General features: G+C 42.2%; 1 protein-coding gene and 1 long non-coding RNA gene across 3 annotated transcripts in view; one reads left to right on the top strand and one right to left on the bottom strand.

The window, feature by feature from the left end:
* Positions 1 to 26,335, top strand: part of LOC147149542 (uncharacterized) — a 32,645-nt gene extending 6,310 nt beyond the window's left edge. The window contains exons 2-3 of the long non-coding RNA XR_015086018.1: positions 22,295 to 22,392; positions 26,199 to 26,335. This is a non-coding gene — a long non-coding RNA (uncharacterized LOC147149542). The remainder of the gene's footprint in view (positions 1 to 22,294; positions 22,393 to 26,198) is intronic.
* loxl1 (lysyl oxidase-like 1) lies at positions 746 to 22,209 on the bottom strand. Of its 2 annotated transcripts, XM_086025403.1 has the most exons (7): positions 20,972 to 22,209; positions 13,867 to 13,975; positions 11,705 to 11,842; positions 6,500 to 6,656; positions 5,593 to 5,688; positions 5,401 to 5,516; positions 746 to 3,218 (listed from the first exon to the last, which is right to left on the bottom strand). In XM_086025403.1, exons 1-7 carry the CDS (start codon positions 21,993 to 21,995, stop codon positions 3,212 to 3,214), a joined length of 1,647 nt encoding a protein of 548 aa, XP_085881529.1. In that variant the 5' UTR covers positions 21,996 to 22,209; the 3' UTR covers positions 746 to 3,211. The 2 variants fall into 2 exon arrangements, with proteins under 2 accessions (XP_085881529.1, XP_085881530.1); XM_086025404.1 differs by lacking the exon at positions 746 to 3,218 and having other exon boundaries at positions 5,397 to 5,516.
* Positions 26,336 to 26,792: the final 457 nt, after the last annotated feature.

The following is a 26,792-nucleotide window of genomic DNA, read 5'->3' on the forward strand; positions in this document are numbered from 1 at the left end:
CTCCAATACCAAATATGTGAATGAAGACAAAATAAATTAAATATTACAATGTATTTTTAAATATTTGTCTGATATTTTTGATCTTGTGAATGTTTAATGTTGAAGGACGAAACAAAAAAAAACGGCACTCAGACAGATAGACATATTGATTGATTGATTGATTGATTGATTGATTTGAAGTCATTCAAAACAATATCTTGGTTTCATGAAGTAAGCTGTTTCCGGACTTTCCATGAAGGCAAAAGCTCACATGGATGGATGGATGGATAGATTGACAGACGGACACTTTTTTCATCCCGTGAGGGAAAGTAGATTTGTTTGCTCCATATCAAGTTTGTTTTTATAACGAGTGAAATGGAAAAAAAAAGAGGACAAATGAACTTTATGAAGGCAACATTTGCAGCAGTACCTTATACCAGCAACCAACATGGACCAGCACGAAAAATCAACAAAAACAGCATATTGTCGCTGTACTGTGAAAAACACTTATGTCCATTTTTTAATATTTTTTTTTTACAAGAATGGTGTTTCTGCGTGACAGAAAATTACAAAATTGGACGTGTTTTTCTCAGGACAGCGACGATATGATGGATTATGCTGGTGGGCATCTATGCTGTTTTTTGTTTTTTTTGTTAGCAGCGATCTGTATTCCATTACTCCCCAAGCCTGCCAGGGTGTCTCAGTAGAAGAGGTAGGTGTGGAGATGACTTCTTTTGTCTTTTCTTTTGTGGGCACTGCATCACAATTCTGAGTTTGTAGTATTTTATTTCACCCCATGATCGCACACAAATTCTGATAACCCATAAAACACATAGATTGAACAAATGCAATAGTTACAACGATATCAAAACCATCATTTAAGTCAGTCATGCATCAGTGGAGTATTTGCTTATACATTCTTCCAAAAAAAAAAAAAAAACAAGGCATTGATGACCATATGTGCCACCTGACCAGTGTTGGTAGTTGAAGAAGACAGTGTAAACATATGGCTTACATACAATAATCATGAGCCTTCTTTTCAATAGAGCACCTTCTTTTTAAAACACTGGAATGTGCATGCTGGGCCAGTAAAAAAACCATACACTACTCACAAATGTATTTCCGTAGTTTTTGCACAACTTGCAGTTCTCAGGTTGCACAGAGAGACTGAAAGAATCACAGTAAGTTGGAAATCTATTGGTCGAATCTATAGATCAAACACCTGTTGTAAATGCAAGTTGTGCATAAAGTACTGAACTTGTGATGATGCTGCTGCTTTGGTTAGCAAATGGAGTTCAAATTGATTATTTGATGTTTACAAATAGTGGCTGGGAGAGTTTGTTAACTCAACTGCGGATAGAGGAAGGCGACTTTATTTTTATGGACATGGACACACACAACATCGTGGAGTGACCATGTCCAAATTTACTGGAATGTTAACTGCTGACAATTCCCCGCATAACTTAAGATCATTTATAATACTACGACGGGAACTCGTTGACAACATGCGGCCTCCTCCTCATCTGAAAGACAGTTTACATGCTGCTGTTTTGCTTTGCAACAGAGTTCAAATTAACCAGTCGTTTACTTTTTTAGTGCGCGAGGTGAGTCCGAAAAGTTGAAAGACTGATGTGACAAAAGAGATATTTCAAACACAAACTAGGAGTCTTCCAGAAGTTCACCCAGCAAATCTCCAAATAGATCCTGTGGCTTTATTCAGTGCGTGAGAAGAGGCAAGACATGACGTGACAGGACAATCCCCAGCTGCTTTACCATGACAACGCACCTGCTCAACATGACTGAGCATCTGACAGTTCCCAGAAGAACATTACCGTTCTGGGCTGTGTCTACCGAGTGGGTGAAGGTCCCAGAAAACTCCTCCCAGGAGTGCAGAGAAGGCTGGTTAAGTGCACGACACTCCAGGGTGGTTGCTCCCAAGAGAGGGACTTGTAGTTTGGCATCAAAATATACCTTTTGTGACGCCACTCCTGAACCTTTACTGACACACGCTTGTGCATGTTTGAAACGACATGCAGTATTTACAGTATTATTTGGGGAGAGGCCCTTATTTCTTTCAAGTATAACACAACACCCATGTCTTATAAAAGCGGAGGCCATTATATGAGGGAATAGGGTAATGTGTGTGATCAATAGCATATATTTTGGGAGGTGTTTTTATTTCTTTGGAGGATGATTCACCCGTGATTAAATGTGGCACGGCAGAGTGGAGGCAACTACTTGAGGATGTACGGGAAAATGCATTTTCAACCATGGCGTCTATGAACTACTATGAATTACTGCCCTTTTTTCTTCATGGGGGGCGAGACGGCGTCTATTTGAGGGCGCTACCACAAGTAGGAAAGGACAAATTGGCGCATGGAAAAGTTAAAAGCAAAGTATTGTCACCACAACATTAGACAAGATGAGTACCACACAATCCCAGACCAGCCTGACCCACTTTAACAACAAAATGGGCAATTTCTAAGTCAATGTGCATCTTTTCCAGACCCAAATTTTGACATCATCCTTATTTCCCATCACTGGCGCCATTTTTTTTTTTTATTCATATTTCAAACAGCTACTTTGCGGGACCTGATGGCAGACACCAATTAAATTCAATGCAACATGTTTTCACGTAGTCTGTAAGCAGAATGCCAGGATGATATTAGTATAAGGAGGCTCAAGGGATGTGGAAGTTGATTTATAGCTTAATAAGATAACAGCAAACAAAAATGCATTGTACAATATGGTCACTTAAAACAGAGGTGGATGTCTTTTTTTTTTAAAATTATTATTATGGGCCATATCAGTTCCCCGAGGGCCATATTAAAGGACCTGTAGGTAAAAATCTGGTGCAGCGAACAATTATTACAAATTGTGAGCAATTGCTGGCTTTTCTTTGCCCTATGAGGTTTTATTTATTTTCAGAATTTGCATGGCTTTGCCGATCACATACTCCAGGGGGGCGTTTGTTGTCCAGGTAGGTTGCCCACCCCATCTTATAATAACCCACACCAAGCAATCGAATCAGTGCCAAAAGCGGATCCCACTTCTTCCGTCACGAGGGGTCGCCCAAATCTGAGACAGCGCAAAAAAACAAAACAACAACAAAAACAAAACAGCAAAGACAAACAAACAACCAGCGCGAGCCGACGAGTCCCATTCACATTCCAATGGCAGAGCAGTCAGGGTCACTCGAGTGTGGTCATTCGTTGGGTCTTCCAGTGCCTGATCAAGACCTGCAACGTAAGCAGTGGCTCATATTCGTATGGAGAACATGTATTCATTTCCAAAATGGGAACATAAACAAAATAGCAAACATGGAAGGACATAATAGAATGAGACTGAACAAAACACAACATTCGGAGCGACCACCCACCAGTCTTGGTCTTCGCCACATCAAGTTAAAAAATCGCAGTCCGTTTATCGCCTTCCACCTACAGCCGGGTACCTGTCCGTTAATCCGCCATTTTGTCCGGCCGGACCAAACAGTAATCGGTGTGGTTACTCCGTAGCGGCTGCTGTTTTGATCAGCAGCATACAGTGGTTCAAATGGGCTCAGTAGTTAATGCATTAATGTCCATATATCAACAACGTAGAGACATTTCAACTACAGTGACCCCCAGTGACAATTGAGAAACAAGTTGAAGAGACAGAAACGGGTAGAATGTCCTCGAGATTTGGGTTTGATGTATGCATTGAAACAATTTCATCTCAAATCAACCGATCTTCCGAGTATTAGGGATGATCTTATTTACTATGACAGGTAAAGAACAAATTTGAATCGGGGTGTAACCTAACGCATGTACTTGAATTTTTCAGGAGCTACCTACGGTGTTCCCGTTATAGAACGTAAGGGACAAAAAGTGCAAGCGCCTCACACTTTTGCCACGTGTCTCCTCCGTAAACATGCACAGTGCAGCTCAGCCTCTCATCTGTTAACATGCTTAGGGCAGCACTTGGTAACTCCTTCAAAACAGCAAATCTGGCTGTGATAAATGTCAAGGAATTTTTCCATTTACAATGGGGACGTTTTGATGGCTCATTTGTGACATGAATATAATACATCACGTGTATTACCGTAGACAGGCTGATGATAGAGATGAGCTCAAATTAAGCATAAAGAAACTATATACATACGTACATATACAGACACCCACAATGGAGGTCACGCTGGAGGTTACATCTGCAATTTTGCCTTATTTCTGTACAAGGTGGGCCATTACGTCCACTTTTCTTTCATCAAAGACGGGAACTGCTTTTGCGAGCATATTTCTAAGTTTGCCGCTTTGAGCAACTTCTGTACTGCTAATCGAGCTGGAGAAAAGTTCATCACCTCTGCGTCTTTTCTTCGAGGGGGGAAAAGAATGTGAAAAGTTTCAGAGGCCATTAATCTTAATTGAAGAATGAGAACATAATTTGTTAAATCATCAAATAGTTTAGCCGGGGAAGCCATTAAGTCCACTAATAAGTCGTAAGTAATTTGATACACTTTGATGCTCTTCATTGAGCTACCATAAAAAAATAAAAGAAAAAAAGTGCCATTTCTATGCAGTACTTCAGCGGAAGGTTGACATGATGTGAAACCTAATTTACATTCCTCGCTTGCAGGACAAAACATTAGGTACACCTCTACAATCTGTGGGGCTCTAATTTAGGTAAAGACAAAATAATCCACAAAATCCTCTTCAGATTGCTCCTTATTATGCTTGCGTCTTTGTCGTTGTTATTCTGAGGCCAAACATATCACAAATAATAGTGCAGTTGTGTTCATCCTGGTCAAAATTGACATCTCAAGCAAGACCCCTCAAACTGAACTGTTGCTCAACCCGCTCCCCCCCCAAAAAAACAATCCTGCCCCACAATACTTTTTTATTTTTCAACACGGCTTTCAGTTAGCATGTCAACCATGACTAGACACAGGCAAACGTTTCAAGAACCCAAATGGTAGCTTGTCAAAGTTGGTAGTCGGAATCGCTAACAGAAGCCCGTTTAAAATGATAGTCGTACTGGCATACAGGCGAATACTATTTGGTCCGGCCAGACAAAATGGCAGATAGACGGACGGAAGAAGGGTACCCCGCCTGTAGGTAGAAGGCGATAAAGGAACCACACATTTTTTGTAAAATGCCCAGCTCTGGTCCAAGCCAATGCCAACATTTATATGCAGTATTCAGGTTCTGGTCAAAATTGCGGTTCCTCAAACATTCGAACTTACATGCGTGATCAATTGAAATATCCCGGTCTAAACCACAACGCACGGTCAGTATCAAGACAAATTGAATATGAGCATATTCGCTTTTTGTGGGTGCTTAAATGGGCCTTCAAAACCTGAATATTGCTATTATTCGAATATTGCTATTATTCGGGGTTTGACTGAGTAAAGCATGATTTTCTGAGTACCGCTAAATTTGGACTTACTGCGCAAGCTGGCATTTGGTTGTCGTAACAAAGCGTCCAGTGTAGTGGATGTTACACCTGACCACGTTGTTAGTAAAGTCCGATTCCATCACCAGGAATTTGGGGTTGACCGTGAGCTAAAAACAGAAACAGAAATGAGATTTGAGTTCAAGAAAAAAAAAAGAAAAGGTCAGAGTGCCACGGGGTTCTTACCTTCAGTATGTAGTTTCCAGGCTGGATGTCGGTGATGTCAATCCATTGACAGTCGATATCAGCGTTGTAAGTATCATAGCAGCCTGGGCTCAGACCCTGAGCAAACGGATGGATCATAAAAGTCATTCATATGGATTTTCACATGATATTTTACTGCTACTTTTTTCTCGCTATATTACGTGATTCCCATAGTGTCATGAGTTAAAATAATTTTCATTTTAATATTGCAATAATAAGAAGCAATGTTATGGGGAAAAAAATTCATTACAAAGAAAAGCAACATTTTTTCTCACTCATTACGACTTTGCTTGTTCATCTCTAGCATCATAAGTTGTTGTAATAGTTGTTCACTAATGTTACAATAATTTGTATTGTCTTAAAAGCGGTAACTTTTCATGTTTGGCAATGCTCCAATGTAGCTGCCTTTGCGCGTCACCGCGCTTGCGTATTAGCGAGCCGGGGCTGTTTCTTTGGGGAGGGGGGGAGGAGTGAAGTGAAGCTAGATTCCAAACTTGATAACAGTTTGAAGACTGCATAGTCTACCTATGACTGAAAGTCATACCATTTGTTTAACGTGCTCCTTTGCTTAGTCAGCGTAATATTTAGGCTAGCATGCTAGCTAATACTTTTGATGAGCCTCGAGTAAAGTGGGTTGTTTGTGTTGAATAACTGAACAGTCATTTGTGGAACGTGGGCTGGTGACTGCGTACATTCCAGATATACGCTGTTGATGCTTTGCTGATTATTCTTTGTGTTGTTACAGAGCACATTCAATTCATCAATCCAAATGGCAGGACCGGTCCTTGTTTTGAGTGCTTTGCCGCCAGAGTATGACATCCTTAGGCAATTGTAAACCCCTTTTAAGGGAAGTGTCAATTATTTGAGGTTTGCTGAGCTGCTACGTTACCTGAGTGTGTGAAGTACACGCATAACGCTTCAGGTGTCCGAAGTCGCAAGTGGTGTCCTCCAGACAGAAACTGGCCTTGTGTCCTTCGGCCACTTTGCGACCCGAGCTGACCTCCAACAGGTCGTAGTGGCTGAACTCATCCATGCTGTGATAATGCCTGCGGCGGGACCAAGGAGACAAAGAGCAGTCGCTAAGGAAGCAGGCAACACACATTCATGTGACCTTGAGTTGCGCTCGTTCCAGTGAAACTCTGTTCAGTTGATGTAAATAGTGTGAACTCATGTGTTAGTGTTTGTGTGCGTGTAATGCCGTGCCGTGACGCGCACACGTTAACGGGATCTTTCACAGCCAAGCGAGATTAATTAATGACAAATCAACACGTTACGTACGTAATGAAAATAAGTGTGCACGAGCTGACACAAGACTTGCATTATGCGAGTATTTGCGCAGCTTTGGCAGAGCAGGAGAGCATGTGGTGACCACGGACTCTCTGAACCGAACAAAAGTTGGATTCTTTCATTCCCAGTCAGCATGTATTACTCGTCACTCTGTGCCATGGATTTCCGTTTAGTATGATTATCCTTTTTCGGTCGCGCTTGTCCTCATTTGAGTAGCTGCTGAGCTCGGGCCTATCCCAGCTGACTTTGGAGCGAGAGGCGGGGGAACACCCCGGACTGGTCGCCATGTCTATCGCAGTGCGTAAAAACGCATATTCACACTCACGTTACCGACTATGGACAATATAGAGTCTTCAATGAACCCCGAACATGTACGGTATGTTTTGGAGGTGTGGGAGGAAGTCAGCATATCGTCGCTGTCCTGTGAAAAACACGTTTGTCCAATTTTGTCTTTTTTTAAAAAAAATATATATATATATTTTCACATTAATGAGATGTCTGTTATGCATAAACCCCATTAACGTTAAAAAAAACGGACATAGGTGTTTTTCTCAGGACAGCGACGGTATGCGGAATAAACCCACGAAAGCTCAAGAAGTGCATGCAAACCGCACAGAGCAAGTCGAGAGTTGAACTCCGAATCCGTGAACTGTGAGGCTGACGCGCTAACTATGATTTCACTGTGATGCGTGCGAGTTAATTCCTTTTAAAATTCCCTAATGAAACTTAACGACACTTCAGAGGCCTTCATAATATATAACTGTATAAAGTGCGTTGCCAAGTGACGTTTGTGTGATTGAGTTAATACTCCCATTAAACTTCTATACAAAGGACATTATGGGATATACTGTGCGTTTCAATAAACGTGGCGCATAATAAAATGAAAGTGTATTTCCAGTTGTCATCATTCCGATGAGGTAAGCGCTAAGGACTCTTCAAGTCACACAAATTAAGATTGTGCAAACATTGCTTTATTATTATTATATTACAACAACATTTTTACGGGAACGGTTGCTAATAGACCCAAAGGACGACTTGGAAAGCAAGTCGGAGTCAACGGGGTGAGCATTTCTGCACTCGGTCTTTCCAGCGGTGACCATTTATTTACCTCCTTGTGTGTTAGGTCTGTCATTATCAAGGCCCCGCGTGAAATTCAAATGCGGGGTTTCATTGTTGTTTAATTTCTGCAATCCCTCTGCCTGTGCAACGGTGTCAATGAACAACCATTTATATGGCATGTTAGATGCCACATACAATGTATTGCATAATGTGTGTTTATGTGTGAAACATGGGAGTGGAACACAGAAGTACTTCGCCTAAAGTGGGTCCCGTAGGATTCCAAGATCCACTGCTCCCCGACTACATATAAGCTCTGGAGAAAGCGACAGATAACTTATAGCAGATAACTTATAATGATAATATACAAGGCATTCAAAGTCCTCATTGTTCGTCATGGGCCTGTTTTCCAGCGGCAAGTCACTTAGAGGTTGTGTTGACTATTTTTTTGGAATCGGTGACCTGACGCTCCGCGCAGCAAAAGCAAGATATAAAGACATACTGTACGCACAAGCGGCCATGACCTCGAAATGTCACATAGCCACAGGACACAAGATGCGATTCGAACAACACTCCGGTAGAATGTTGGTTTTGCTGAGCGCTTTAAATGGGGGGGAAAAAACAATTGGTGGCGACTTATACTCCCTCCAAAAAGTTTTTGCGGCAAAAACTTCCAGATGGTAAGAAGCACACATGCTATACCCAAGGATGCAAAATTGTGAGAAAGATGAAGGCCAGGCTGGAATTTGCCAAAAGGTACTGAGGAAAACCTCCAAAGTTCCTTGAGAAAGATTTATGGACTGATGAGACAAAAGACATACCAAAAAGAATGGGAAAAGGGGCTCAAGCTTTCTGCTCACGATCCCCAACATACAAGCTAATCTTTGGAACTCAGTGGCTTGCTTGGCTCCTTCTGGGAATGCGCTCACTGACTTTACTTGATGATGTAACACATTCAGGCAGCAGCAAAAATGAACTCAGACGTCTACAGAAACATTTTGTCTGGCATTTTAAAGACAGATTAGCTGCCAAATGCTCACCAGGGGCAAAACATGGATGGTTTGAGGCTCGCCAAGTCAACCTATGTATTTTTTTTAACCCCCCCGAAAACAAACTGAAAGAGTCTCCGGTGAAAGCATGAAAAGGCATCACAAGAATTCACGTGTTCAGTGACATCATTCGGTCACAAGCTCCATAAAGTCTCGTTAGGATTTGCACTGAAATATGAAGTTTGATTCGCTTTCATCTGTTCCAGTACTTTTGCTCACTTGAAAATGTGGATTTCCACTGCAGCTAATGCTATCGTCTAAGTTGGGTTTCAAATGCAGATGTACATTTTGGGTTTTTGTTTTCTACAGCGACAATAAAAGTAGTGGCCTCACTGTTCTGATACTTTTGGAGGAGGGTGTAACTAGTCCTTGCACGACATATGCGACATGTGTCCTGGCTGGTCCTCTCATATTATGAAGCACTAAAAATCGGGGATGTAGATTGCCATAGCAAGTACAAAAATGCCATTCTTCTGATTTTAAAGCAGTGTAGTCCTCTAACGATTTGTAAGATGTTATTTTGGTAAGTTTTTGTTTCGTATTGTATTGCTTCTTTAAATTGAAAAGGAGGTAAATCAGCATGAGGGCTGTCACTATTCAATATTTTTAGAATCAATTACGCGATTATTCCATCGATTAATTGGATCAAATTTTATTTGCATTAAAGTGTGTTACATTTTTTTTCACAATTACTCTATAATAAGCAACTATTTTTGCTTATTTGGTATTATTTAGAATAACAATGAAGCTATATCACACGAGAGGGATTGATGTGGTACTCACCAACCTTTGTGAAACGGATTCAGTTACTTTTTTGGTCATTGTTCTCCAAAGTAAAAGCAGATGTGTGCAAATGTCTTATTTTGGTTGAACACAAAGATAATCGGTCAATCGATCATGAAGGACTACAAAGACTGAAATCAGAGGTTTTGGACATTTTTAAGTTCAACAATGGTGCTAAACGATTACTCGACTAATAAAATAGTTGTTGACTAATTTGATTATCGATTCGTTGTTGATGAATCGATAATTTGGACACCTAAATAAATCATGTACCGGTAATACAGAGCAGATTGTATAATCATTTTTGGAATATTTACCTCAAATGTTCAGAGATTATTGATTGGGGCACTGGTGTAGCTTCCCGATTGCGACATATTTTTGCACTGCTACAAAAAATAAAAAAATGCACACAGGTTTCCATGGAACAAAAAAATGGTACTATTCCCCTCTCCCCCAATCCTATCTCTGCTTGGACCGGTTGCTGGCGAGTAGTACTACTGATGTAAACCACAAAAAGTTAGTACATCTGGGTCACCATGGCAACTACCGAAACACTGTCCCCATACTATCCAGTGCAGTCACGAAATGACTTTAAGCTGTTTTTAAGATGATTTTATTGTTTTGAAAAAAACAAAAACCTTGTTTTTACTTCAATGTGAAAAGAAGGCACCTATCCACCAACACCAATTCTCCATCAAGAGCATTTGTGCTCTTTTAAAAAAACAGAAAGAAATGGCATTTTCTCAGTGATCCCATGTTGAGAAAGCTGCGTGCGAATAAAGTTCTCATCTGGAGAGCTTATTGAATAGAAATGTAGGCCAGCAGAGTTTATAGTAAGAGATTGTGAAAGAGATTCCTTTCATAAGCAAACACTGTGCCCCAGTAACCCATATTCCAGCCGTGGCACTCGAGCAGCGATGTGATCGGGTGTCACGGATTGACAGCAAAAAATGAAAAAAAAAAAATGTGTTTCTTTAAAAAAGATTGATTTGTCAACTCAGTCATTGGAATGGTTGCCTTGGCTTGCTGCCTCCTGTGCCAATGCCGGCTGACAACTATAAATAAAAAAACAACAACACTGCCAATCTCCTAATGGCTGCTTGCATTCCTCTTCCGTGAAGACGGTCGTCCAGAGTCTTGGCAAGACCGTCGATGTGGAATATACCGTCATAAGAATGAGAGCCATAACACCCCCCTCCCAACCGAATTCACAAGGAATTCCTGAGTGACATTCAATTTGTTTCACCGGGGTCTCGCTGAGCCAAGTCAAACATTTCCACGGAGGGAGCTAAGGACGCCAGCTAATATGTCTTTGGAGTAGATGGCGTACAGGAATCCGCCTTTGTGTTCTCACGCGGGATTTGTAAGGGACTCACCTAAATGGGAGTCCTGTCAAAACAAGACTTCTTTTGATGATGAGCCAACTCAAAGTTGATGGAGGTAAACAGGGTCAAAGTTACATGGACCCCAGGTTACCGCCAAGGCATTCTTCTACAATTTTTAGGGGGGGTAGAATGCACGAGTCAAGATGACCAAAGTAGTCTTGTGCAGTGATGCCTTGAGTTACCAAACTTGCCAGTATTTCCACCTAAGAGCCGTTGATATGAGCGCTGCATGGTGGCAGTGAACTCAACTGAACTCACTTCACAACAAGCAGCAAGTTGACAGGTTGTGAACATTTCCTCAAAAAAGAGGCTCCAAGGTGTTTAATATGGAAGCGTGGAGCTGACAATGGGAAGTAAAAATATTTTGACTGAGTACATTGAGTACATTCGAACATATTTAAATACAATCGAATTTACGTTGTGCGGTGCGTGATGCCAGGCGATTTCATGGAACTGAAACTGACAGTTAGACATAGGACAATCATACATGAAATCATCGCCAAGGCAAACATGTCTTTCCGATGAAGTGCTTACTGATGGCAACTGTGCCACTCCCAGGTATGATGTGGCCTGTTGGGCATGAAGTCAGCAGTGCCCTTGTTCTTCACCCTCTGCGGGAATCGCAGCAACACTCGCACGTCGTAGTCGTTGGTCTCCGCTGCGTACGCCGAGCTGAAGGATGAACAGATACAGCGAAGGGGGGGGGGGGGGGGGGGTTGATGGTTTGTTTATTTCTCATAGCAAGACTCGGAATGGTTCATCGAGGGCGGTATATAATTCATCCCGCAGATTACTTGCATCTCATCGCTCGTTGAGCGGCAAGCCACGGAGATGATATACACTCTTGTTACAGGATTCACTTTGGTACGAAATAAGACGAGGCGCGACCTCAACCGCGGAAGATCCCAGCCATTCATCTCGCGGCGCTTGTTTCGTTGGGAGCGGACGGCAAATTACGGCCGCCCATCTGGCGGTGATCGCCGCAAACTCAGACAGGATATGAAAGGGCTTTGAGGGATGGCCGGGTGCTCTTCCTGTCGTCATCGCAGCGGTGTCCTCAGAGGAGAGTCGGGCAAAAGGCCGAGGCTCCGGGGTTCACGCATGCCATTGACTTAACAAAGAGGCCTGCAGCCCACAAAGACCAGCACAATTTAAATTGTTCTAATGCGTCACATTCTCTTGTTCACTTTATCTCTTATTTTAGTGTTAGGCAGCTAAGGCAAGGATTACCACCCCGGGGATGCGCTACATTAAATGTAATGGTGGTCTGGAATGGCTGTTTTGTGTGAATTTTTTTCCCCCACCAAATAAAAATGTTGAATGTAAGAATTTCCTCTTTAAAAGGTTAACTTAAAAAAAAAAGGTTACAATATAATAAAAATCAAGTAGCAATGAACAAGCCCTCACGCGCCTGTTTTCACGGTTCCTTGAAACGATCATCAAATTTTGACAGAAATCTTGGCCTGCGTTTGACAGCCTTGCAGAGAGATGGGCTACTTAAATGCCGGAGGGGACGACAATTTTTCATCTCTGCTACTCCGGGGGCCACATAGGGCCACGCATTTCCGAACCAGATGTATGACAAAAATGCAATTTCATATATGGGCAAAATACATGCATTGGTGCAAAATATGTTTTCTTAACATATTTCGTTTTAGTTTATACAATTAAAATCAATGCATGTATAAAATAGCAACAGTGCTAATCCAACAACAAAATAACCACACACTATCGTTTTTTTTTTCAGTGCACAGGGCTTTCTTGCATGAAAACTGCTGAAAGGAAACTAACATTGAGGGCAGGAACTCATTTTGTACTTTTTTGAACAAAACACAACAACTCATTCGAAATGTTGAGTTACTATGTTTGTCCTGCATATCGTTCCATATCCGTAAAAAAAAATATTAGGCCAGCTCACACAGTATATACAGTAGTAGTAGTGTAGGGCACTATAAGACCTATAAGCACACTTACAAAAATGGTGGTCTGGTATAACATTTTCATATTTACATCATGTTTGCGGAGATTTTTTGGGGGTGGGACGGATAAAAATGAAACTAGGGGGGAAAATGCTCCACCCACATTAGACAACAGGGCAAAAAGGAAAACAAAAACTTTGCAAGACTCAAACACTTGCCAAGAATCCTGTTTTGTGATTGGTGTTCATTTGGGCATGTGTAAAACCTGGAATTTGCCCAAAATGGCAGTTTCAAACCCAAATTGGCAACTGCCTGTTCAATTTCATTCATGGGTCTTTAAGTTATTTTCTTGCCTCCTGTTATCATACACATGGTGTGGTCCATCTCTATTTGTGTCGATTGGACAAAATGCCTGTTGTGGTTTAATGTGTTGTTTTGATTTTGTGTAAAAAGACAAAAGTTCAGTGGAATGTAGGCCCGTGGAGATTATTATTGTCGTTTCTAATCCATTGTTTTGGCTTTGCTGTCTTGTTAAAGGTCATCTCTGTATTAAAAATAAATGTCAGGGTGCGAGGCCTGTACACTCTGTGGACATTAGTCTTAGTAGGACTAATGCCAGAACATTATTTAAACCTGTAGACCTTTCATTATCTAACGAATAAATAAATTTGCCAAAAATCCCATTTTAAATGGCAAATGAACAACTAATCCTTTCTGTTGCTTGAAAACCACAAATAAGTTCTGTGGAATATCAATACACGGGACATCAGTTTTTACCTTGACAGGCATTTTTCCTCAGCGGCACAGCGCAGTGAGTACATGCGAGCTCTCTGAATGTATGTAGAAGCTTGGACATAGTTGGCGTCTGGAACTAGATCCGGCAACCCTAATGAATGAAGAAAAGATCAAATATAAATGAGTAAAAATCCAGGAACCACAACAATCAGTCAAGAATGTCATGCTTCAGAAGATTGTGTAACTAGAAATACATGGTCGTAAATGACTGCAAAGGGCCGGAAAACCCCCAAAATAAAAGAACTCCTGAGAAAGGACTCCAGCCGGAGGGCTTCCCCTTCCGCCATGACCAACGGATTTCGAGTGTGCGGCATTTTCGTATGGTGCTGTAGAACGCTAATTGAAACAGCCCAAGAGTCCATCTAATGAGATGAAGTGCCAGAGTTAGATGCCTTCGAGGAAAGTGCTGTTGCCACCTACCTATCTAAAACGAGCACGACGGCCCTGATTAAGGCGAAGTTCAAATAGTCAAACAGAAGAGATCTATGTCCAATCGTGCGAGTAAACCAGCCCTTGTAAAACAGCCCGACTCATCCTAGCCTCCGTAACAACACAATATGGTGGAGACAATTTGGATTATGGAACAAATAATCCCAAATTGATAATTGACCTTAATGAGAAAAAGGTTTGAAATCCCAACAAATCGCATTGTGTTCCACTTGGAAAGTTCAAATCTTTTCACATCAAAGTGGTTGCCTTGTACACTCGCGTGATAGCCAAGAATGATTAAAAGTTACTTGGAAGGTTTTACACTGGTGACCGTTTGACTCTTGAAGAGATTAATTCAAATTCCATTACTTTTGATGGGAAAATTGTTTTGAAATCCACTCAAATTGCAAGTCAACCATCTAATAATAGATTGTGTTGAAATTTAGAGATTCCTCTGAAGAAATCAATGCCTACCATGACAAGCTATCTGACATGGATCATCTTTTCCAATCTTTCTGCAATCCAGCCCTTTCCTGCCCCATCGTCTCTATGTCATCAATTTTTAATTCCGTGGCATTTCTGAAAGCGCTGATGGAAGACACGAGGCGGCAACAGCGACGGGGTCGGCGGTTCAAGACCGGGTCGCGGTGCAGAGAGTCTTTGGCTGCTCATTACTGTACATTCCAGATGATTAGCACGCTTTTCTAATGAGATGCTCCATAGGCCTTTCCAGACCAGAGGGGAGTTTGGGGTGACTGAGCCAAAGGGTCGCATTTTGTGTGTGTACAAAATTGCCCCAAAAAAGAACAGAACGCATACTAAGCCTCGAACTAAATGTTATGAATATCAGGCCGATGCCTTATGCAGATGATGTTATGCTGCCTCAGCTAATGTGATGTGATCCTTCCTGACGCTCGTTTTTATTTTGAATCTGCCACTTGAGGTTAACCTTTAACGAAGTATGTCTAGGTTGGTGAGTTCTATCTTGGGGGGGGGGGCGGGGATAAAGCTCGACTTGGAAACATGTAAGATGGTTTACGGGAAGGCTTATTGCCATTCAGCGTGAGTTTGTCATTCTTTGCTCAAGGGGTGCGGGAGGAGAATGAACATGTCGAAGAAAAACAACCATAATCTCACAGTTGTTTTTTTTTTTTTGTTTGTTTGCTTTGTTTTAAAGTGGGCCACTGACAAGTTTGTGTGAATGTTACAACAGCAAACAGAAGTTTGATTTGTTTGTCTCTCTAAAACTTCAGAGGAGAATAACCGTCTCCTGTATTTACTTATATAAGGAGACACGTTTTTAATAGAGGAGAGACTGAGGACAGCAAGAAAACGGAGCGCTGCAGCAAAGTGGAGACTGTGGAGTGTAATACTGCAGCACCCAGAGCTAGGACACAGATGTAGGGTGTTTGTTGCCATTTGTCCTTACGTCACCGATATGATATTGGTCAGTGGCGTGCTGTCAGGGCCTTGCAGCCTTCAGAAGCACAATTTACATGAAATGGTAATAATTTATTTCCAAAACTCTTTGCTCTTCATTTCATAGCGTGTGTCTTGGCCGTGCAGGTTCCAGTTGTTCATTTTTTTTTTTTTTTCCGTCCAATCAGATTTCTGTTTCGATGTGTTGCCATGTAAATATATTATATCGTCACTGTCCTGTGAAAAACATGTATCTCCAATTTTGGAAATTTTACATTCATGCGATGTCTGTAACGCTGAAAAAACATTAATGTAAAAATAAGAAAAATGAAAACAATTGAGAAAAATGGAGTTTTTCACAGGACAAGGACAATATATATTTTTGCCCAACGTTTTCGGAATCTTTTGTGCTGGCGTCGACCACACATACCGTTGAAATCGTTGTTTCTTTTAATCAGTCAGATTTTAGATTCACCAGTGAGTGAATTTTTTTGTCCTCTAATTGGTTCAGCTTCATTTAGCCCCTGATTGGTCGAGCTTAAAATGTGCATCAGAGATTGATTTCCGGGGGTAGACGATGTCGGACATGATAAAAAATTCACTGTCAAGGGGCACTTTTCAAGAAAAACTGGACTTTATGAGGCTAGGTCAACCAACACTGTTGCTGCGGCTTGTTTCAACCGTATTTATTTATCCTTTGTTATAGTACCTCACTACAGGCCAGGGCAAGATGTGAAATCCTCTCGATCTCCCTTTGTACTTATGTCGCTAATATCTTACTTTACGCAAGAATACGAACCGTGGGAATTTCACCAATCAATATTAAATTCAGTGCAATCTGATGTGTAATTTATGTTTTTAAAGCTTCATTAAAACCAGACAGTATCGTGACATACTTGACACATGTTTGTGGTGTGTTTGTAGGAACCACATAAGACGTTTTGACGTGTTTGCGGAGTGTTTAGCATGCAGGTGAGTTTAAATGAGGGCTCTGGCTCGCTGGCTTCTTATGCAAACATCCCTTCTCAGCGCTCACTGGCCACGTGAGGCCGATGTAGTAGGACAGGGCACACTTCCTGGGGCAGACCATGTAAACATTGTGAGAACCGTGTGAGACCACCATAGTTTTGCTTTTTCACTCCCTCTCCCTCTCTTCCACCCAAGAAAAGACTTTGTTCTCTGCCCCCGCTAATCTTTCGAAATGAGAAATTGGGTCTCTTTTATAGGGATGAAGTGTTTGGAGGGACCAAAGCTGATCGGCTTCTCAACAGCATGTGACAATGCCACATATAACGCTCTAAGTGGGGCACGCTTTGGAGACCTTGCCAGGCATTTTATATGCCAAAGAAGTTGTAAAAAGGACATGCAGGCCTGCCTTTAGGATACTTTTAAGCTAAAGCCGCAGAGAAACGACGCATCAGAGTATTTCACATTTATTGAGGTCATATTAAAGACGAACAAGTGACTCATCGTTTTAGCTCAGCTTTCACGGCACACTGTGTCGCCTCGTAAACTTTCGGGAAAAAAAATACGTTTTACTGATTTAGTAGGTAGCACGCCAACTGTTTGTATGTCAGCATTTTGTCATTTCCCATTTGTCTTTGAGTCCGACAACCAGACATATTGTAAACACCCCATCGAGCCGAGCCAGCTTTGTACTTTGTTGCAGTCATGTTGATGTCCATCAATATACTGCCAAGCGCCATTGACTACGTTGGCCATCCATCCGATTTTCGTACCGCGTATCCTATTATTTTTCGATCAATTTTCATTTGAAATATTACCTGACTCCAGGTCATGTGAAATCATCATCAACCCGTTCCATTGCTTTTTTGTTATTGTTTCTGTAGTCAGGTTGCTAACTTGCAATTTGTTAATATAGCAATATTTGAGAATTATATTAGTTCTCTTTTTAAGGAATATCCAACTACCAGACGTGTTGTAAAGTAGACAGGTTGCTATTTTGCTCTACGTTGATGTCATTCTATGTACAGTATTAGCATACCAACTACTTAGCATGTCAGCATTTCATTAATTTTCCTTTGAAATAGTAGATGATTACCAGGAATGTAAAATCTTCATCATGTGTATGAATTTTCATTTGAAATACTACCCAACTACCAGACATGATGTGAAACACTGATCGAAGCACATTAGTTCTTTTTTTGGTTGTCAGATTGCTATTTTTTCTGTATGTTAGCATGTTATGTTTTTCCATCCATCCATCAATGTATTCTCTGTACCGCTTAGCAGGCACATACCACCAACTCGGTCACTAGGGAAGGATGATTTGAGATGCGAGTGTTCTGAGTTGCGGGCGTGGTCACCATCGTAGTACCCGACTACTGTACAGAGCACGATGTCAAATTCTTATCACTCTGCCTTAGCACCTTCTGTACTCAGGGAATTTTGCCTTGTACTGCTACTTGCTGTTGACTGAAAATGACATCACAGTGCCTACGGGCTCAGCTTACCAACGCCACATGGCCGAAGCCCGAAAACAGGTGACCCGTGACGCTCGTTAACTGATCCCTCGTCTGCGACGCTACAACGTTTTTCACTGGCGAATCGAGTTTGGAATCGCAGAACAGCCAGTGGGCAACGGTCAGCCACTCACAAAAACTAGTGGCAGGACCCCGCGCACTGCACGACATTTCCGTCGGTTTCAGCTGCAGTGCTCGGAGTGCAGTGGGCCTTAGTTGGACATCATCAACCTCCGAAAGTCTGCTGTAGTGTATCATTAGTAGTTCTCTTCTGTACTATCATGCAATAACTAATGAGCCAAATAACTTAGAATGCTGAGCAGCGGCCTTGATGAATTCATCAGTGTCAATTATTGTCTCATTTTTCTTTGTCGTGATGTGCAGCAGCTTTGTTTGTGAATATTTGAGGAAGGAAGAGTAAGGCTGAATCGCAGCGTATTGCAAAGTGTGTGTTTACGGTATTTTGAAACACACAAACACAACTTTGCCAACTTTGGTCATTTGGATTCAGGAATTAAAATGTTTGTGAATTTCAGGCTAAAATCAAAACATGTAAAAAATGACAAAATATGGCATTGCTATCGCTCATGCGATTACTCATTCAGCATGTTGTTATTTTTTTTCAAAGCAAAACATTTGGGGGGAGCCATACAGTATAAGATTGAAATGAATTGTAGGGGGTACATGCAGGAATCCTTAAAGGTGACATATGGAAAACTGACTTTGCGCATATACAAGTAGTCGTGTCTCAGGAGTGCCCACCCGCCAAGTGTGACATCACTCAAGTACATTTTTTGTGAGAGTTGTGTTTGTGTATTGGTGAAGATGTGGCTGCGATTGCAATGTTACAATTTGACTAAGTTGCATCATGCTTACCGCCCCCGAAAAGCCAAGAGTTAAGCAGAGCTGCAGTGACTTTTGTCGGGTGCACAGAGTGTGTTAGCTCTAAGCTCTTAGTCTTTCTGCTAAGTCTAATTTGGCCACTTGGTAATGAAGTGCTGCCTCCAAGAGTGAAAGGACATGCTTTAACTCTTTATGGGCGCATACGTAATCCTCCACAGGCTAGTAGTAAGTGCTCGCCTCATGCCAACCCCAAAAGTTGTAGTCTACATTGGCTCTGCTGTAGGGGGAAGTGGGACAAGCAGTGGCGCATTTGCATGAGACAGGACTGGAAATTGATATTATGTAAAGTGCGCTGGAGACATCTGGGGACTGTTTTGAATGGCAAAAAAAAGCACAATGTCTCCTTCCATACTTTAATAGAAATGCAGCAGACACTCTGTACGTGTCATGATCTGTGCTTGTTGACTTTGTTTGGATTAGATTTTGTTTTGTCATATTTACCTTGTTTGCTGGTTTTCTCGTCTTGCTTGTTAGCTTTTTGTTCTGCCTGTTCACGTCAGCCCGGTCCCTTGTGTCAACCTATGAGCTCGTTCCAGCTACTCATGTCTTGTGCATGCATGCCTCGTTGTCTTGTATTTAACTCTCTGGTTTCTTTCTGTTTTGTGGGTTCGTTGTTTCTGTTGTCTGTTGTCGTCAGTCACATTTTCCCAACTCACGTCTTGTTTCTATTAGGGTGAGTTTAGTCCCAGTTTTCGTTTGTTACTTTGAATCTTGTTTTTTGGACTTTTGTTTATTTAGTATATTTTTTATCCTTCCAAAGTGATCTTTTTAAGTGCTTTGCTTTGAGATTACTCCTGCTCCCCAGTCTTGCTTCCCTGCACTTGGGTCCACATTTTTGCCTGAAACACCGCAAAAACCTTCACATCGCGACTATAATAGCTTCATTGTTTTCAGTGAAGAAGCAATTCCAAGAGTAACCCTCTTGTTGCTCCCAAAACCTAACAAACTGGGCCAGAGCGATGACTGAGCTCGCTACGACATCTGTACGAGTACGCATGATGTCATTTTGCGCTGCGAGCTTGTTGGGTGCTGAATGAATGAAGCTTTTGCGAGGATGAGGAACAAAACCTGTAATGTAATGTAACGGCCCTCTGCGTGAGACACATTGGAAATCTCACATCACACATGCCGTTACTCAAGGCGTCGGTAGAAAAAACAGGTTTATCTTAAGTACTGCTTGTTGTTCGACACATTAGGCCTCTTTTACCTCTTGCGGGGACTTTCCTTCTGGGGGAGTGGTGATTGGCTGTATAACCCACCCCCTCTCATCCCAACCCACCCCTCTTGAACCTTGTTTACTCTCTCTTGTCCCCAAGTGAGGGAGGGAGACCAACCTCTCACCAGACGCAATGAGGTCACCACCGCTGTGACCAAACTGCACGTGAGGCTCACAGAACACCCCGTCACATGCAAACAGTGTTTCTTGTGTGCTGGACTCTCTTAAAAAAACACACACACACACACACACACAAAATAGCACAAGCAGCATAAGATGAATTTGCAGCCCGTTCCCCCCGTAAAAAAGTGAGGCTGACTCTTACAAAGATTGCTTAAGACATCTGATAAACATGCAGGAAAATGATGATTGCATATTTAAGAGGGCGGCGATAGCGAGTGCTCAACTTTTGCATCATTCAAATTCCTATAAGGAATTGCGATGAGAGGCAAAAATCCCCTCAGTGGCTGCAAGTGAAGTATTACCCTGTCTGACTGTGAAATATTTAAAGAATTTAAGAGTTTTCTTCAAACCCTAACCCTCTCTGGAGAGCCAACTTCCAGAACAAAATGTGTATATTTGTCATTTTTGCAAACTACTCCAAGTGCAAAAAAAAAAAAAAAGGAGGTTATTTTACCTCTTTGTTCTTGTTGGTATATGCTCCCAACATTGGTTTGCTCAATGGCGGAGTTTGGAGAGTTCCTGCCGGGCGGGACAGGCTGCAGGAAGGGAGGCTGCGGTCTTGCAAATGGTGGGAACTGCTCATACTGAGGACTCCGTACCGGTGCCTGTCCTGGCTGGTCCACTCTGCTTTCGGGGACTGAGGCGGCGGGGTCCTCGTTGTAGAGACTGTGGGTGTATCTGCGGTCCAGGCCATCTGAGAACGGTGGCTGGGCGGGCTGGGCGGGCTGGGCGGCCTGCGGGGGTGCAGCGGGATTGGACCCATAGCTGAAAGACTGGTAGAAATGGTAACCGTCATCTGTGAATTCAGGTTGCGAGCCAGGCTGTACCGGGCCGACACCGTAACCGCCTCCGGTATACCCCTGTCCGCCGGCATATGGTCCGCCAACGTAACCCCCTCCGGGAAGTGGCTGAAAGGGCGGTTCGTAGTTCCTGTACGGTCCCTCCGCATAACTGGGCTCAAATGGCACAGGTTGGTAAACGGGCTGTTGAGGAACGGGATACTGAGGGTAGGACGGAATACTATAAGGTGATGAAGAGTAGGAAGATGAGGAGCCTGTGGATTGTCTGACCCGGGTGCCGGAGGACCCCTGGAAAGGTGTCCCACCTGTGGAGCCTGACGATTGCCTCCAGTTATCAGGCACTTGGCCAAATCCGAAAGGATGCCTGGCCTGTCCGCGGATCGTCTCAGAGGATCCCCGCGAAGGCGCCTGCCTGCGAACGTTGCCACCTTGAGGTCTACGGGACGACTGAGGGCGGGTGTCGGCGACCACTATTCGGTGATCTCGGTCCTGCCTGCCGCTCCCGGCGGGAACATATTCGGACCCGCTGTTGAGCAGGCTGAACACGCGACCGTTGTTTTCCCACTGGATCACCTGCCGCCACGGGTTGGCTGAGCTTTCCTGCCTGGAGGTCCGACTTTGACTCTGGGCCTGCCCCGATCCGGCCAGGACGAACACTAAACAAACAACAGGCAGCATTGTGACTTCAGACTCAAAACACCTGCAGCGCCGTCAAAAACACATGAGTGTCCCGGTTCCTGGGCTAGGTCTGTCAGTGGTGTCGGGGTGATGCCGGTCTTCTGCTCAGGCACATCTGCGGGTCTTCTTCTGACAAGCAATAGGAAGGTGAAAGACGTGGTGCTCTGTCCCACGTCAGACGTTCTTGCCTGCCTGCTGCACCGCTGCAAGTTTCTATTTGCCTGATTGCTTACAATGAGCTGTGAAAAAATCTCAAAGGTTTTTTTTTTTTTTTTTTTTCTCTTCCCTTTTTTTTTTAGGAGAGGTCCCACATGGCCCTAGTGCTAGCGATGTTTCCTGGCCTGCAGCGGGCCAGCCCTCCGTGAGGCCTCCAGAATCAACATTACCATCTGCAAAGGCATGTACTGTAAAATACACCTCACTTTGCACAACTTCTTGGACTCTTCACATTGTGTCGCATAGACACACATATACACATATGCGAGCAGCAGGTGTTTATGTGGCTGCTATTGCACTTTCACTTTACCTTTTAAACTTCTACCACAATAATGACGAGCAGATGTGAGCTTTAATTGGTAACAGTGAGCATTCTGTCAGAGAGAGCGGGTATACTTACACAATGAACACATGGTTGAAACACGTTGCTAAGGGAAAGGAAACTAGCAGTGAGTCCCTTGGAGTCAAACACTTTCAGGAAATTGTAGAAAATGCATCATTTACTCAGAACGGGTCTTAAGTGCTTTACCTAGTTAGCCATACGTCAACATGTAACGCATTTTGAGACGTCAAACTCAAGTGTATGTTTCGTTTAAATGGGTTTGTTTTATTCCAAACGAAATAGGCTGTACATGTGTTGCTCATTGCCTCTTTTTCAAATTCACCTCGAGCTAGCGCTCATTGAAATACCCGGGCGGCTGAGACAATCGCCGGAATACACGATTAGTAAATGTATCCATTTTCTTCATCTCCTACTTCATCTCCTTTTACTGTAAATAGCGGCCACTAGTACTCAGAGTGAGGCACCACATAGCTCAAGTAGCTTGCGTTACAGGCTGCACTGAAGTGAAAAGTGTAGCAAGATTGCTAGAAAAACATGAAGTTAGATATATGTTAAAACGTTTTTGATGACAAGTCGTTACTCTTAAAATTAGGGCTGCAAAATATATCGAAAAAGTAGCGATATCGCGATAATGCAATATGCAGAGCTGGGCATTTTCCTACAAATGGAGGCCGGTCCACCTCTAATTTTTGATCGGGTGTCGGTCTACGATTTCTTCACATTTGCCAGATGTAAAGACATCATCAAGTATCGGTACGCGCTATCATCATGTACTTGGACTTGGTCTGAAAGTAGTGGTATCAAGTTTTTCATTTCATTTTTCTTGATAAAATGCATTCCATATGAATTTTTTTCCTAAATGGACTAATCTTCTAATACACTTCAAAATGAGACCTTTTTTCCCCCCCAAAATGTTTTTATTAATAACATTAAGAATATATTTTGAGTACAGATTCACAATCTTTTAACATTTACTGCATCTTTAGAATAGTAACATAATGTTAATGTAATGGTATTATAATTGTATGCAATGTGTATGAAATGTATCAATTATTATGCGAGGCGTTTTATTTCAATACCAGTACATTTGCAAATATAACAGTAAATATGAACATATTAGTATTATTTTTACAGCTGATTGACCCTGTAATAGTGGGAAGTGTGTGTTCTCCCCTCCCATATCCTGACACACACAGCCACACAAACATGACCACTTTCCTCCTCCCCTCAATAACGCCCATCACACACACGCACACAAAAGACCCCCTGAGGCTGTGATCCAAGACACAGTTGAGCCCAATCAAAGTGTTGCTGCATGCACTCTGAACCTTCATTTGCACAAATGTTCAGAGACGAGTCATTAGTCCACATGCTCACATGGGATTGGAAACATGCTGAAGTGCACGCAGGCGCGCACACACAAAACCTTACAGTCCTCCCCTCTGTTATCAAAGTCAGCAGTTTAGAAGGTGTTTTCCTTGGAAGCCACTGGCCACACAGCAAAGTCACACAGCCAAGGAAGGACAACATTCCTCCGGGCCTTAACATTCCCTTTGTGTCCCATAGAAACGCAGCACTTTAGTGCATTTGGTCAAGGGGAAAAAATGCATATCTGGATATTTTCAATGCTTTTCCATTTTTATCTGACAAACAAACACATACTTAAAACAATACCTCTCACAAGTTCAAGCGGGCAGAGGTAACAAACGTGGCAAACCGGAATTTTAGTCTGACTTATGGACCGTAATGAATTTTTACGCTGACTTAAAGTAGTTAAAGCGGAATGTGGACTTTTTAAGAGAAAATCCTACATCATTATCCAACAATCAATATGGGGGCCCCGGTCATAATTGCGATTGAAGTTATCATTTCAGTCACGAGGAACCCTTGTAGAAAAAAGTTCAAGTTGTGACATTTTGTGGCATGTCTTCAATGGCTACAGCTGTGTCTGTCTAGTGGAGCAATTTAAAAGCTCATGCACCATTTCGTTTTGCATTCAAGCCATTACCCAACATGAACTCCTTCAATGGCAGCCATTTTGAGTGCTAGCCAATTTAGAGCATTCTGACTGATCTTTCTGTGCTCCCACAACATTCTGTTTTATGACAATGTAAACAAAGAAGCTACCAATTGAAAGATTAGACTCTCCTCTTTCATCACAAAAATGTTTCCACCTTACTGCATATTTTAGTAATCAGCTGTAAAACATGGATTGGTTTTACCAAAGGCACCTATTTTGGAGCAAAAAACAGCTTTTGTGAAAGCATTTTATGCACAGCAGTGACTTGGATGCTAATCATTTTTGCTTTAGTGACGCCTGCCAAATATAAAATACTAAAAAGAACAATGACAATTCGTTTTTTATAGCAACAAAAATATATTTACAAATAATCACTAGTGTAACAATTTTGCATTTGACTCAAACTTCACAAATGCTGTTTGTTAATCGTAGTAGTATTTAGTAGTGTGTGTGCGTGTCGTGTTGGTGTGTGCGTGTGTGTGTGTATGTACGTCCATTACGTCATCGCATATACTTGTAAATTCAAATAATCTCGATCATCTTTTCTCTGTTTTGTGACACTCTTTGTGGGAGATTTAACCTGACAAAAACTTTGATCATGCTGCTTGTAACGGTTGCATTGGCAAGGTTCCGCCATGTTTTCACATCTTAGACATTGCGGTGAAACAAGGTGAGCTCATCCCAAAGTGATCCAATGCTGCCATTTGCTGGCCATAGTTAATTCAGTATTTTATTTTATTTTTTTAATTTTCACAGCTTAATGATAAAACCAGAGACGGCCAAGACTTTCTCGCCCATTCCTGTAAAAAAACATGGTTGACCATAATTGATGCCAACGGCAGTCCTCATTACGATTAACAGCGACACGGTCTTATTGTTTCAGTAGCAAGGCATCCTTGCAGTAAGGGTGTGAACTGCCGTTCCAAGCTTTGAATGGGGAAAAAAGTTGTCCCAGTTGGACATGAAAGAACACACACACACACACACACACACGCACACACACACACACACGCACATGCACACCCACACAGAATTTCAGAATCAGAAAAGACTAAAAGATGTAAAATGTTGCTGCATTCTTTGATTGGCGTTGTAAAACGGCATTTTCAATGGACTTGTATTGGTATTAGTCACAAATGTGTCACTTTGCTTTGATATTTTATTTTAATTGAATAAAATGAAAAACGAAAGGGTGCAAAATGTCAATAGGAACCGTTAAGTGTTGAAAATGTAGGCTTTTAATGCTCCGATTTTGATTGCCTGTTAGAGCAATGCTACAAAAACAACTTGCAAATTATCACAGTGGTCGTGTTGTCTAATTAATAAGTAATGTTGCCGTGCGTTTAAAATCAGAGAGTACGATTTTCTGAAAATTGGTTTAAATTGAGACAGTTTTCCCACTTCTCGCACACATTCCTTACGATGTTAGTTAGCTTCATTAAGGTGTACGCATTTCCATCAGAGGGATTCATATTGAGCTTGTTTGCGTACTCGTCAAAGCCTTGTTTTTCTTTCTCGTTTAGCAATTAATCATACTCTTAGAAAATGTTTTTTTTTTTTCCCAGTGATACATCTTGAGGCTTTTTGTTTCTTTTGCCCCCCTTCTCTCCGTGCTTAATTACAGATTGATCCCAGAGGATTTTTCTCCAGCAAAAGAAAACTGCTGCGAGAGATATTGGGAATGTCTTGAGATGCTGTCAGTGGAACATTCCGGTGAGATTTGCAGAATTTTTTCCCATTCGTTTGGTGTGTGTTTCCTCCACCCTCTCTGCTGCCGTGAGCCTTGTCACGTCGTGGCTCTGAGAAGTACACTGAAAAGAGCACTTTTAATGGGATTGACTGTGCAGAATGGGATGAGAGCCCAGGGTAGGGAAATGGAATGAGGCTATGGTGGAATGTTGCTCAAGCCCAGCGTCCTTGAGGTTGCTTGATTTTCGGGGGGGGAATAATATGTTTTTACAATGAGCTTTTTCTCTGTCTTTTTTGCAAAACGGATTAGGCATTGACTGTATAAGGAAGGCCAAGCCTCGACAAGTGGTTTAAAAGAAGAAGTCGCAAGTGGCTAGCACTAGCCCAGGGGTCACCAAGTCCAGTCCTCAAGGGCACCTATGCTGCATATTTTTCACCTCTCCCTGCTGCAACACACCCGATGCAACTGATTATCCCCCCCAGCAAGCTCTTCAGAAGCCTGATAACGATCCTGATCATTTGAAACAAG

The sequence above is a fragment of the Filicampus tigris genome, chromosome 3, assembly GCF_054856515.1.
Source record: "Filicampus tigris isolate MCC_2025a chromosome 3, RoL_Ftig_1.0, whole genome shotgun sequence".
NCBI lineage: Eukaryota > Metazoa > Chordata > Actinopteri > Syngnathiformes > Syngnathidae > Filicampus > Filicampus tigris.